This window comes from Ammospiza nelsoni, chromosome 12 (genome assembly GCF_027579445.1).
Source record: "Ammospiza nelsoni isolate bAmmNel1 chromosome 12, bAmmNel1.pri, whole genome shotgun sequence".
NCBI classification, from domain to species: Eukaryota; Metazoa; Chordata; class Aves; order Passeriformes; family Passerellidae; genus Ammospiza; species Ammospiza nelsoni.
The window spans coordinates 15,364,599-15,377,468 of NC_080644.1; the positions used below are offsets into that span (position 1 = coordinate 15,364,599).

General features: G+C 48.2%; 1 protein-coding gene across 1 annotated transcript in view; it reads right to left on the reverse strand.

Annotated features, from left to right (window-relative positions):
- Positions 1–8,026, reverse strand: part of RALGAPB (Ral GTPase activating protein non-catalytic subunit beta) — a 60,883-nt gene extending 52,857 nt beyond the window's left edge. The window contains exons 1-3 of the mRNA XM_059480559.1: positions 7,894–8,026; positions 1,224–1,436; positions 352–554 (exon numbers count right to left, since the gene is read on the reverse strand). Coding sequence (XP_059336542.1) covers positions 352–554; positions 1,224–1,406 — 386 coding nt within the window. The 5' untranslated portion in view covers positions 1,407–1,436; positions 7,894–8,026. The remainder of the gene's footprint in view (positions 1–351; positions 555–1,223; positions 1,437–7,893) is intronic.
- Positions 8,027–12,870: the final 4,844 nt, after the last annotated feature.

The following is a 12,870-nucleotide window of genomic DNA, read 5'->3' on the forward strand; positions in this document are numbered from 1 at the left end:
TCCTTCAGAAGTACTGTTCCCATGACTTCATATGAGAAGCATATGAAGTTATTACAAAGAAAAGTACTTTGGCAGTCACATGTCTGCTTTTCCCCTTGCCCTCCAGTCATTCAATAGAGATAAATCTTGAACCTCTTGCAACAGTAAACATTAAAGTATATTAACTATATGTCATTCTAACCACAGCAGCAAAAACTCAATTTGCTAGTGAAAAATTACAAGACATTTGGAGAAACACCTTCCTCCTAAGTTTGCAGCACTAGCAGTCCTTTTTGACTTAAGAGTCTCCACACATCATGAGTCCTCTGACAGGTTACCTGCTGAGCATAGCCTGGAATCCCGAACACTCACCTTGGTACAAAGAGATTTTGGAGATGTTTGAGGATGCTTTGAACATAAAGGTTTGGTTCCTTAATAACAGGTAAAGGAATAGAGTCCTTAGGTAACACAAGAGCCATAATCCAATCTGTATACACATCCACACAGTATTTCACAGTATCGCCGTCCAAAGGGAGGGTCAGTCCATAACAAACCACCTCCATAGTCCATTTTACCTAACAAACATAAAGCAAAAGTTATTAAAAATAAATATTGGTAAGTAAGTGCTGGTCAGAGCACATTAGTTCTAACTCAAAAAAAAGAAAGCAACAGTAGTTATGTTGTATGGGCAATTCTGTCCAACATATCCTGCGAGAAAACACCAAATCATTAACTCATATATCATGATATTATGAAGAATATGAATAAATGACAAAACATTCTCTAAATTCTGAATCTCTTAAATCCAAACTGTAGAGATCACTCTTGGGAACACACAAAAGTTGTTAGTGAAAGATTTTCAAATTCTAACAAATACTTGTACTATACAAAGACTTGTTTTTGAAGTCACATACTGTTGCTTCAAAACTGAAGGTAAGTAAAAAGGTTTTGTGTTAAATGCTAAATTCTTTGGGTTTGTTTTGAGGTTTTTTTTTTGTTGGTTTTCTTTAGCCTAAATTTTGTGGTATAGTAGCTCAGGCAAACATTTACTATTAAGACATGAAGTACACTGTTGCGATAATCTAGCTGCTAATAAAAACCCTATGGAGATCACTAAACTAAAAATGTAACACACTTCATAAAACTTGGGACAATAAAGAGAGTAATATAAAAGAGGCCATAAAAACTACTAAACTGTCACTCCAGCATAAAGGAAACTATCATCTCCAAGGAAAGGCACTTACTTCTTTGTCTGTTTTTAGTAAACTCTCACTTCCAACAGATGATGTAATTAAAGCTTGTCCAAGAGGACGCACCACTGCATTTGCCACTTCTCTCCCCACATTCTCAGGATAGCTGTGAAGTACACTGGTATTCCCCTGATCATTTTGAATTACAAGATGCAAGGATCTCCACTCTGAGTACATAGTGCCTCTATGCTACAATCCAAACAACACCTGGGGGGGCAAGGAAGAAAAAGAGACAATTAGTTTAAATGTCTATGACATGAGTTAGCAAAACTGAGGCTATGTATCACAATCCAGACCATTGCAAATTCAAGATGCACATATACATTTCATACATTTCACAATCCAGAAGAGATTCCAACAGCTGTTCTTCAGCCTTAGGATGTTTTTTACACACACAAGCTTTAACATAGGTTGATTACAGAGATTACAGCAAGTTTCAGTTCAGGACTAAATACCTATTTTAGACACTTAAACCTGAGAAGTGACTTGACCTCACACTTCTGCTTACACCATTTTTGCAGGAGAGCTGCTTCCATTCACACAACATCTTCAGGTAAGTAGAAAACAGTTCTACAAGTATTTTGCTCATGAAGCAATGGCTGCAATTCACCCTGTTCCCTTTTTCACCTCAACAGCAGTTAAAAAGAGACCCCAGGAGACTTCCACGAAAACCTTAGTCATCTGAGAAGACAAAAATTCAGCCTCTTTCATATTCATAAGGTATTTCTACTGCAGGTACTACTAAAAACTAGTAGCTGAAAGATGCAATTCAGTGATAATGAAGAGTGCCCTTTATTTGCAGCGAGTTCAGGACTGGCTGAGCCTTCATGCATCACTAGCTTAAACACAGCATCACTTTACAGTTCATTACAGCACATATAGGTTCCAAATCAATGGCATTGGGGTGCGTTTCAAATCCTTGTAAAGTCAATACACACAGAGAGTCACTCCATAAAAATCTACATTTGTCCCACAGATTCCAGAGAGAAAAGCCACTAGGAAATTTCCCAGGCAGTGCTCTCAGAACTAGACACAGCTCTCCTTTCAGTAACAATCCCAGCACAACTGCAGTTACATATATCCCCTCACTGCCATTTGAGATCAGGAAGCCAAGCTGACCATGAACTAACCAGATTTTTGCAGTGAGAGGAGCTTGGGATGGGTATTTTGGCATTGCTGTGAAACCTCAACCAAGAGAGGCAATTAGAAGCAGCAGAGGTTAAGCTGTGCTCCCACAGTCCATCTGCAGTCAGCAGCACTCTTGTGTCCTGAGCAGTGGCTGATGCTGCACCAGCAGCACCACCAACACCTCTGTGCTGGGAGCCCCGGGAACGGGTGAAGAGAGGCAGCACCAGTCATGGGACTGCACTGGGCAGCTCAGAGACACCCACCATGCACAGCCAACTTTGATTCACACATCAAGCACATCCAGAGATCTGATCTGACTCAGATGAGAAACATCTGTGCCAACACAGTTGTTTTGTGAGGAGAGCAGTGAGGACACAGGGCCAGAGGAGTGGCAGGAACATCCCTCTGACAGCAGAGTGCTTTGTACAGGCTCACAACGTTAAACCACTGCTCAAGCAGGTGATACCACAGCAGCCTGTGAGAGCCACCAGAACTGTGACTGCACCAGCTCCTTTTCCTCCTCTCCCACCAGAAGTGACAGCCTTTTATCCATTATCTGAGCCAGGTGACCACATGAACAAGGAACAGGGTTGGCACAGGAGAAAAGCAAGGAGTGTTCAAAAGACACAGCTCAGAGCAGCCCAAGCTGGCATGGATGGCACTCCAAGATCCGTTTGCCAACTGCACTTACCTGGCACAATTTGGAAGCCAGTTTGTTATACAGGGAATATTTTGAACACCTCCCTTAGACATTTGTTGGCCCAAAACCAAACAAGAAACCAGGCCTGGAAATACACATTCCTAGGGAAAGACCTATTTAAACAATCTGCCTACTTAGCTGACTGCCCAGATGTTTATACCCAAGGCCTGATGATTCCCTTCAAGGGAGACAGAAAAGCGAGGCAGCAAGATCTTGTCTTCCAAACTACATCCTTTGTGGTTTGAGACACAATCATGTGTGCTTATCTGTTAGTGAGTTAACCAGAGCAGCAGCAGCCTGCAGGATGTCCAATCCCTATTTCCTTCAGGTATCTTCCCTCCTCTGGGGACTGAAGCAGGGGGAATGCTCATGTCACTGTGGTCAAAACCCTTAGGCTTAGAGAAAAATGGCAATTACAATACACAGAAAAGTCACACACACACAAACCCCCCAAAATCAAACTCAAAACCCCAAAGAAAATACCCTCAAAAAATGAAATACCAAACAAAACCTACAAAATCCCAATCCTCAGTGATGGCTTTGATCACTGCTTAGCTCCACTATCTAGGTTTCCATACTCCTATCTTTTCCTTTCATATCCTATAGCCACAGACATGCTTCATCTTCTACCTGACCAGCATCTTAGTCTCCAGTGTTTGAAGTCAAAGCAGAAGGGACAGAAGTGAGATATAATCCACTTTCCAAGACTTCCCCCTCCTTTCTCATCCTCACAGCACTTTGTCTCCATTCCCAGAGCAGAATCCCTACCGCCTGTCCCGCAAGGGAAGAGGGGAAGCACTCCCCATTCCTCTCCCATGACACAAGTTCATTAGAAGCATGTAACCCTGTAACAGTATTTGAGGAACACTGGTTTAAATAAGCTGATTTGAGCTGCTAAAACAGCATGTCCTTTCCATGCCTGCCCTCCAGCTGGCAGTGAACAGCTCATGGCAGGATCTTCTCAGTGTGTGATAAGCACAGCACACTCACTGTGGCCCCCTCAGCCCAGAGCAGAGTGCCCAGGTGTGTGGAACTGCTGTACAACACAAGCAAAAGGCAGGCAATGCCTATGTGGGAGCTTTCTCGTCTAGAAGAATCCTGCTGCAGCTTAGAAAACCTTAATTGCACTAAGGCAGGGGAACACGAGAACACATTCACTCGTCCTCATGCAGCTCCTTGCCACAATGAAGAAAAGATGCAAAGCTCTTCTGGGTGACCCTTCCACACTTCTGAGGAGTAACACTTTTAACAGATACAGAATATATACAATACGCCATGCTGAAGAGGTTTAGCGACAGGACAGCCAAAACTTCTCATACCACACACTCCCAGCCTGCTGCCTGACATTGTTACATAAATTTGATCATCAGCCTGTATCTTGTTAATATTTGAGACTTCCTTTCATCTTGCTGTAAAAGAAACCTGTTCATTTTAGCAATACCCAGGGAATACTGAGAAAAGTAATTGATCCAGATGCAAAATCCTTATGAGGGGATTTATCAGGGTATCAATCTATCCACCCCTCCTATATTTAGCAGTTAAAAGTTTTTATTTGGAAGGACTAGAAGTTACTTTTTATTTAAGACTCCAGTTCAACTGCCACTTGAATTGGAAATGGCTGCAATCTGTTAGGACTGGACTATCTCTAAATCTGTCTAGCACACAGCTGCTTCTGACTGGACAGGAACTAAAAAAGGCTGGAAAGTCTCCACACAATGATATCCAAAACAATGTTCCTGACAGATTCCACACTGACAGACAGTTTTCCAACTTTCCTCAAAGAGCACCAACTGCTGTGCAGCAGCACGACTCCCTCCCTTCCAAGACACTGTATTTATCAGCAACTACTGAAACACCAACAGCAAACTGAAGACCAAGAAAGCAACTGTCACACCACCCCTAATTTTGACTCCTGTTTTTGCAATACTTCTGTATTTCAGAAGCACCCTCACTAGCCCAGCTTTGCACAAGTTTCATGAAGCTGAATATTCACATTTCACATACACATACGTCTATGGGAGTTCAAATCACTAAGGACTCTCAGAAAGCTGATTCAGAGAAGGGGTGAGTAGAATAATAAATAAACTCCTGTTGTTCACCAAGCAGTTTTAAACACTCTTGTATGCTCTATGTTCACTGTATGTTCCTGGAGACTGCACTAAATAAAACATCCTCACACTCTCACAGACAAACCTGGAAAGAAATCACCAGCACTAAAACTAGCAAAGGCAATGAGACATTATGAAACTGAGCACTAATTCAAATAATCCCTAGCGTGGTAAATAATCTGGATTTCAATGTATTTCCTCCCAATCTGTTTCATCTTAGGAACTTCAGTTGTTATTACCATATAAACCACAGAAACTGGATGTCTCAGCATTGAGGATCCAAGATCCTCAGTTCTCAAACAATGCAGAAGCCAGTGAGCACAAAAGAATTACAAGTCCATAAAACTCAAACAATAAAGTTCTACTTCCAGAGACCTAATATGAACAGCTGCAGCCAAAATATTTAAACTCCTGGATTACTAAAGTTAGACAGCAAGAACTAAACAGAGCCACATTCTGCAGTTACGTGAAGGAATGCACAGAAGGTGCAAGGCTGAAGTTGAGGTGCTCGGAGCATGTGCAGGGAGAGGTCAGGGAATCACTACTCAGGTACAGAGCAATTCTTCAGAAAATGTGCACTAAGGGAGGGAAGTGCTGGCAGCAAACATGAACATTTGGTAGTGTTCAGCAGCTTCAGATGTAAAATGAAGTATTTTCCTACGATGCAAAAGAACTTCAAGCACAAAGACACGCTGTCCCAAAAGTGGACCCTTCTTGGCTTTTACTAGAACCAACAAAGCAGAGCAGACACAATGGATTACTACTGTACAAGAGATGCAAAGAACATCAGCAGAGAGATGCCCAAGGAAGGCTGAAGGCCTAATTGAGCCTAAACCGGAGAAGCAGCCACAAAAAAAAGTCTACATCAAAGTTCTGGGATATCAGATATGCTTTATGAGTATTCCCTGGAAAAAAAGAAAGTCCTCTCATTTAACGTGACCTCTGCTACCTAACAGTACTAACATTTGCTCTCCAAAGGAAACAATTCTTGCCAGAAAGCCATCCTCCCACAACCCACCTTCCCCCAAAGCACAAACCAGACAATTATGAGCAATTTTTCTCATTGTCTGACATTCTAAACATGAACAGCTGCTATATACCCACTTGTCCCACTGCCCTCCAAGATCATGTTGGAGAAGGCGAGTTACATCTAGCTGAGACTAACTGCAGCTCTGGTATTAACCCTACCAGGCCTGAGGAAGCACAGCCCTCCTGGCAGCTCACCTCTGGAGCCACCTAATATATTAGCTCTGCCTAAGGCATGCACTGTGTGTGAAGAACAGCCAGAACAGAGAGCAGGGAAAAATTACAAGAACCAAATAGAAGACCTATCTGAGAGAAAGACCAGCAGAAAGTTGGTATTTTAAGTATTTTGTTAAAGAAATTTTAAAAAATGCATGTCAGGGTTACTATTATTTTTTTTTAAAGTCGATATTCAATGCAAGAAGAGAAAAGTCAAACAAAAAACCAAACTCCTGTCATCCTTTCCCAAGCCATTCAGCCACAGCACTACCAAGGGTAAGAGAAGAGAATCCCAGGTGCCCTTGCCCCGAGAAGACAAATTTGTCAGATTTTATTGCATTACTGTAGCAGAAATTAATACATGAATGTGCCAAAGGAAAGACTGGGTCTCAAAGGATCCCACAGGATTCCGGCCTCACTATCTCCAGCACCCCCAGTTCATGGACCCCATTGCCTCTGGCTCCTGGGAACACTGCTGGACACAGCCTGGCCAAAGCAGGAGGCAGGGCACTTGCTAGAGAGAAGGCCACTGCCTACAAGTTGCATACTGTTACATGTGAAGCTGAGCAGAGCCATAGGAAAGCAAAAACAGTTTTGTATGTTTTGGCTATTATTCTGCTTTCAAGCATCATTACTCAGACATCAGTACTACTCTGCTTCGCACTTTCACTCTAATTTTAAATACTAGATTTGAGAAAAATTATCTTCCAGGCAAGTCACCTGAGAATTTAGTAAGTTTTCAAACCCCTCATTTATGCAAAAAACTATTTAATGAACTTGACCACAAAACAGTGCACTCGACTGAACAAAATTTTTACTCAACAGTTTCTTTTACATTGGCACTCATTCGTCGGTCCGGTTTCTGGTGAAGTCTCCAAACTGCTCAAGCAGGAAGGACTCTCTTGCAGGCACAACCCCCTCACTCCGGGGAGAAGCCACGCTGCTGAGTTTGCCAAATAAACAGGATCAACTATCCACGGGGCACGGAGACCGAATGAGACAGGGAAAAGCAGAATCCCGACAGACCCCAGAGGCCTGAGCCGGGCACGCTCGGCACCAGCGGGCTGTTGGTCGGACTCTGCGGGGAAACAGCGACACAAACTTTTTCCTCCCTCAGGTCCAGCTCCCGTTCGCAGGATCCACACGGGAGGAAGGGTGCGGGTACCACCTCACGCTCCTCCCAGGGACCCGGAACGCGGTTCGACCCCTGGGCCGGAGCAGGGGCCGAGAGGGGCCCTGGGCCGCGAGGGGTCATCGAGAGTCGCTCCCGCCCGCCCTGAGGTGGCTCCGCGGCACCAACCAGGGACGAGGCGCTGGGGGAGCCCTGGGGACGGGCTCGCCCATCGCCCGCCCCGCTCGGGCCCCGCCGCGGCAGCGCAGAGGTCAGCGCGGTGGAGGCTCCGGGCGGCGCCCGCGCCACAGGCCCCGCGGGTGGCGAAGCGGGCCGAGCCCGACAATGCCGTGGCAGGAAGCCTGGCCGTCTTACCTGCGCCGAGAGCCCGGCAGACATGTCGGGGAGCGCCACTCCCTCAGGCCGCCGGCGCCACGGGGCCGCGGCCACACGGGACCGGGAGCGCCGCTCGCTAAGCTCGGCCCGCACCCGCTTCCGGCAGCGCCACAAAGCGCACGGCAGGGTCGTGCTCTGCGCATGCGCGAGCCCACTACAACGCCATTCCCCGCCCCTGCACCCTACTCCTGTGCCGGAGGCACCGAATAAGTCGCAGGGACAGGCTGTGCGCATGCGTACAGCGGCCGCCGCCGTGCCTGGCGCCGCTCTGATGCTGTCACTCTTAAAGGGGCCGCGCACACCGGCCCCGCCCGTGGCCCGCGCTGCCCGCGGATCCCGGAGGCTCCGCCATCCCACCGTTCCCCGGGCGCTGCACCCAGGCCTGGGGAGGGCCTGTGCAGCGCACCGGGACTGAGCGCCCCCGGGCCCTTGGGTGGAAAGAGCTTTTGCCGGGCAGCTCCAGCTCGAGCTGCAGCGACCGGGAGTCGCCGGCGCCGTTCCGCTGGCCTGGCTCCGGCTCCGCTTCCACTGCCGCCGCGGGTCTGCTGCTGCCCGGCCCGGCCTTGCCCTGCCCTCAGGCTCCGCTGCTGCTGCGCCCCGGCAGCCGCAGTTCAGCCTGGCTGTGGTTGGGAAGGCACAGTGACAGCACCAGCTCTGCTTCCCCAGGCCGTGTCTCGCTCTTCCCGCGATCTTTATTCCCATTCCGCGTTCATTTGCTGCTCCCCTGGCCCACAGTATTGACCAGTCTGCGGGTGCTGATAGCACTTAGCTACAGCGACATAGGTTACTTGGGTTCAAACAGTGTGGGCAGCATGTGAGGGGGGGATTCTGCCCCTCTGCCCACTCAGGTGAGACCCCACCTGCAGAGCTGCCCCAGCCCTGGGGACCCAGCACCAGAAGGATGTGGAGCTGTTGCAGCAAGTGCAGAAGTCGTCATGGAGATGGTCCCAGGACTGGAGCCCCTCTGCTCTGAAGCCAGGCTGGGAGAGCTGAGGGTGCTCACCTGGGGGAGAGGAGGCTCCAGAGACACCTCGGACCCTGTTTCAGTGCCTAAAGGGACTGCAGGAAAGCTGAGGAGGGATTTTGGGACGAGGGATGGAGGGACAGGACAAGGTGGAATGGCTTCTCACTGCCAAAGGTCAGGCTTAGAATAGGTTTCTTATGTGTTTCTTTAGTATTTCTTTACTGTGAGGGTACTAAAACAATTTTTCCAGAGAAGCTTTGGCAGCCCACCTGTGGAAATAATCAAGACCAAATTGGACAGGGCTTGGAGCAATTTGTCTAGTGGAAGGTATCCCTATTTATTGCAGGGGGCTTGGAATAGATGGCCTTTAAAAAGTCCAACTACTTCCTGATTCTGTGAAACACAGCCAATGGAGAAGGCAGCACAGGGCACTCTGCAGGGAGCAGTGCCTTGCTCCACAGCCCAGCGATGTTTAGGGATGGTTCGAGGGCCTGGTGTCCTGAGAGGCCCTGGCAATGGACCCATTTACCTCACTCCCTGCTGCAGCTGGGAGTGGCACCATCTGCCTGCCTGTATCACCCCTCTGTTCACCTCTCTGCAGTGTTCTCTGCTTTCTGCAAGCAGTCCAGCTGGTGCACTGCTGATAAAGTCAGCCCGGTCTCACAGATTCATTATGGCCTGCTCAACAGGGGCCAGGTATCCAGGTCCTTTCTTCAGCACTTGCCTGCACTGTTTCTTGTTCAGTGCAGCACTAAGATGTTAACCTAAACAAACAGGAGCCTGCAAAGTGATTTTTAACCTCTTGTATTGCTATCCACTGAAGGAACACCAGATATCACAGTGCAAACTCTATTCCTGTTCCCCTTGCTGGCAGGAAGACTTCTAGTCTTCACATTCTCTGCATGGAGGCTGCTGACAGCAAGAGATGTGAGTTTCATAATAAAGACTTGCTTAGTGCTTTTAATGTAAATCTTTTCCTCCTCTTTGTTCTGCCCCCAAGGGGAGAGCAGGGCCTTGCAGGACACATCCCTTCACAATACCATGAATCTTTGGTCCCTAATTAAAAAAAAAAAAAAAAAAGAGAGAGATTTGGGTTAGTCAGGCTGCTGGGGTAGACAGAATGCAGCACAGATGGAGAGGACTGAGGAAAGGGCATTTGTGTCTTGGTTTGAAAGACAGATGTCTGCCAAGGAAGGCGGGAACCTCCCTTGGAATGGAAAATATGACCCCCTTCCCTCTGAATTCTTATAACTTTGAAATGACAGGGCTTTCAGGCAAAGATACCAGAAGAGGAATAGCAGTTCCTTGCTAGAGTGTGTGTGTGTATAACGTGGCAAACCAACCCCAAGGCGGCAGCACCGACGAGCAGACGCAGAGCCCCAGGGCCGGCCTTGTCCCGGCTGCAGGCCCCTTCCCCTGCGGTGCAGTTCCGGGCACAGCCAGCAGGGGCGCTGCTGGCTCCCAGCCGGGCAGGGTGGGGCAATGATTCCCCCGGGGCTGCAGGGGGCGCTGTGGCGCGAGCTCGGCCGCCTCTCTGCGCACGGCAATGGCGGCCGGGCTGGCGGAAGGGATGCACAAGGGGCTGCCTTTGGAACCCTCAGGGACGGCCGGGCCCGCTGCACCTCCGGCTGGGGAAATGGACTGCAGCAGGAACCTTGGCAGCAGCTGGAACAGCAGAGGCGAGCAGATCCTGTTGTAATAAATGAGATGTAGCAGAAATTCTGCAGCCTGAGCGGGAACCGCAGGGCATCTCGGCAGGCCGGGGCATGGGGCTACAGTGTAGTGAAAACTCAGAGCAGCGGCAAAAAGCAGCCTGGCTCCCAAACACGGCTGGGAGACTCTCCCTCTGAGAGGGAAGGGGCTCGGGGTCCCAGGGCTTCCCCTGAGGCACCAGAGCAGATGGTGAAGGTCCTTTTTTAGTGAGGTGGGGTGTTAACAAAGTCCCAGTGCAACAGCCACTCCCACAAACAGAGCTTCACTCGTGGTAGGAGAAGACAGAAGGAGACAGAGCCTCACAGTGCTGGAGAATTCTCCCTACTGCAGCCACAGCCTGTCTCCCTTCTGATGCCAAGAGAGCCAGAGAGAGCCAGGAGCTCTACTCAGCCCCTTCCCCCTGCCCAAATCTCCCAGTGTCTCTGCCCTATCTAGGTGAGAAACCCCTCACCTAAGAGAGTAGACAGCCCTACCCTTCCTCTGCACCGCGGCAACTTCTTTTTTCGCTCTTAAGTACCAGTCAGTTTTGTCTCCTAGCAACATATGGGAAAAAATTCCCTGAGAGAAAGCAAACAAAAGGAGCAATCCTAACCTCTAACAATTTGTTACACAAGAGAGTCTCAGAGCCAACAGGCACATGTGCGGAGGTGAAACTGCAAAGCTGGGTCATGGACTCCCGTTCCCCAAATCACAGTCTGCTTGCTGTGCCCATCTTCCTCTCGGCCCCTTACCTGCTAGATCAGAGGAGCAAAAACTTCTTCCCTTCTCGTACATTTTGCTTGACAGTGGCAGAGCAAGAGAAGTTGAAGTTCACCTGCAGCAGCCCATAGAGAGCCACCTTTCCCTATGTGCTCACTATGTGCGACTTCAAAATCACTGAAGTCACACATAGTGGGCACAGAGGGAAAGGTGGCTCCCGTGGTCCCCTTGCACAGTGGCCTCAGGGCTGCCAGCCGCGGCTGTGCTGCCTCCCAGCTCTTTGCAGTCCACCCTGTGTGGATTCTCCCTGAAAGGAATGAGAACAAGGTGGTATTACAAAAATCCTGTGTGCCTGATGGTAGATAAGGCTAGATACAGAGAGATGAAAAAAGCAGTGGGGAGAACCATAAATAACATAGGAATTCCACTATTTGACACAGACTATTACTCACCCAAGACTGTGCTACATCTCGGGATTTAGAAAGAAAGAACAGAGACACGAGGAAAAAGAAAAACGGGGAGGGGGTGAAATAAACAGGGCCAGGAGACTTCTTCTCCTTTTAATACCTTTATTAATAGCGATCAGCTCAGGATTGGGCAGCTCGGCAGGGCTGCAGTCCCCGTCGTGTCTCCCAGGACAACTCAGAGGAGGAGGATAAGTGCAGCTCTGTCCACTAGGGGCAGGGCTGGGGGATCCGGTCACTCGTGGGAGCCTTTAGGACGTGGTGTCCCCGTCAGATGTTAGTCCGGTCTGACTCTCGCTTCCTCCCAGACCTGACTCGGGGGCTCTCGAAGACAGGGTGAGGAACAATGAAGGTTTCCAGCATCTCTGCAGGCCCAGCACTCCGCTCATCACATCCAGACATCACTCCAAGTCTCTCAACTCTTATTTGGCTCGTTGTTTTTGGGGTCTTCTCAGTACATTCGGAGCGGGGGACCCACACAGCATTCTGGTCTTGGAGTCACTTTGCATAACCCCCCCCCACCCTCTCAGGTGTCTTCACTATTCTGGGAAAGGTACAACTTAGCCTCGGGCGAGGCTCTGCTAATACAAAAGGAGCAATTAGTCACAACGACCCGTGATTACAATAACAAAACACGCAGAACTTGGGTAGGGACAGTGATCTGGCTGCCTTTTTGTAACTTTTTCTCACAAAAAAAATATTAACCGAAGTTTTGTTCATAACAGTCCCCCCTCTTTTTCTTTGACCGAGCTTAAATTTTAAGCTCGCATCAACTCACAATTTTTTTTTTGAATCTACTATAAATTTCTTGTGCACTTTGGTAATCATGGTTACTTAACCTTGTTACTTTTCTTGGTTTCTTCAGGTTGGTCTGCACGGCCAGTACTATTTTACTAAAACAGATAAATAAGCATAGTAAAAAGAGCAATCCTCCAAGTACACACACAGCGAGAAAAACTACCTTTTCCCATACATCCTTTTTGAAAATCTTCAGGTTCTCCCACCCACTGGGATCAAGTGTAGGAGTTTGATCTCGATTATTTACACATGCTAATCTTTTTATTTCGTTTGAAATGTTCCTAATAATTGAATTCTTTATTTTTAATACTGCCTGGA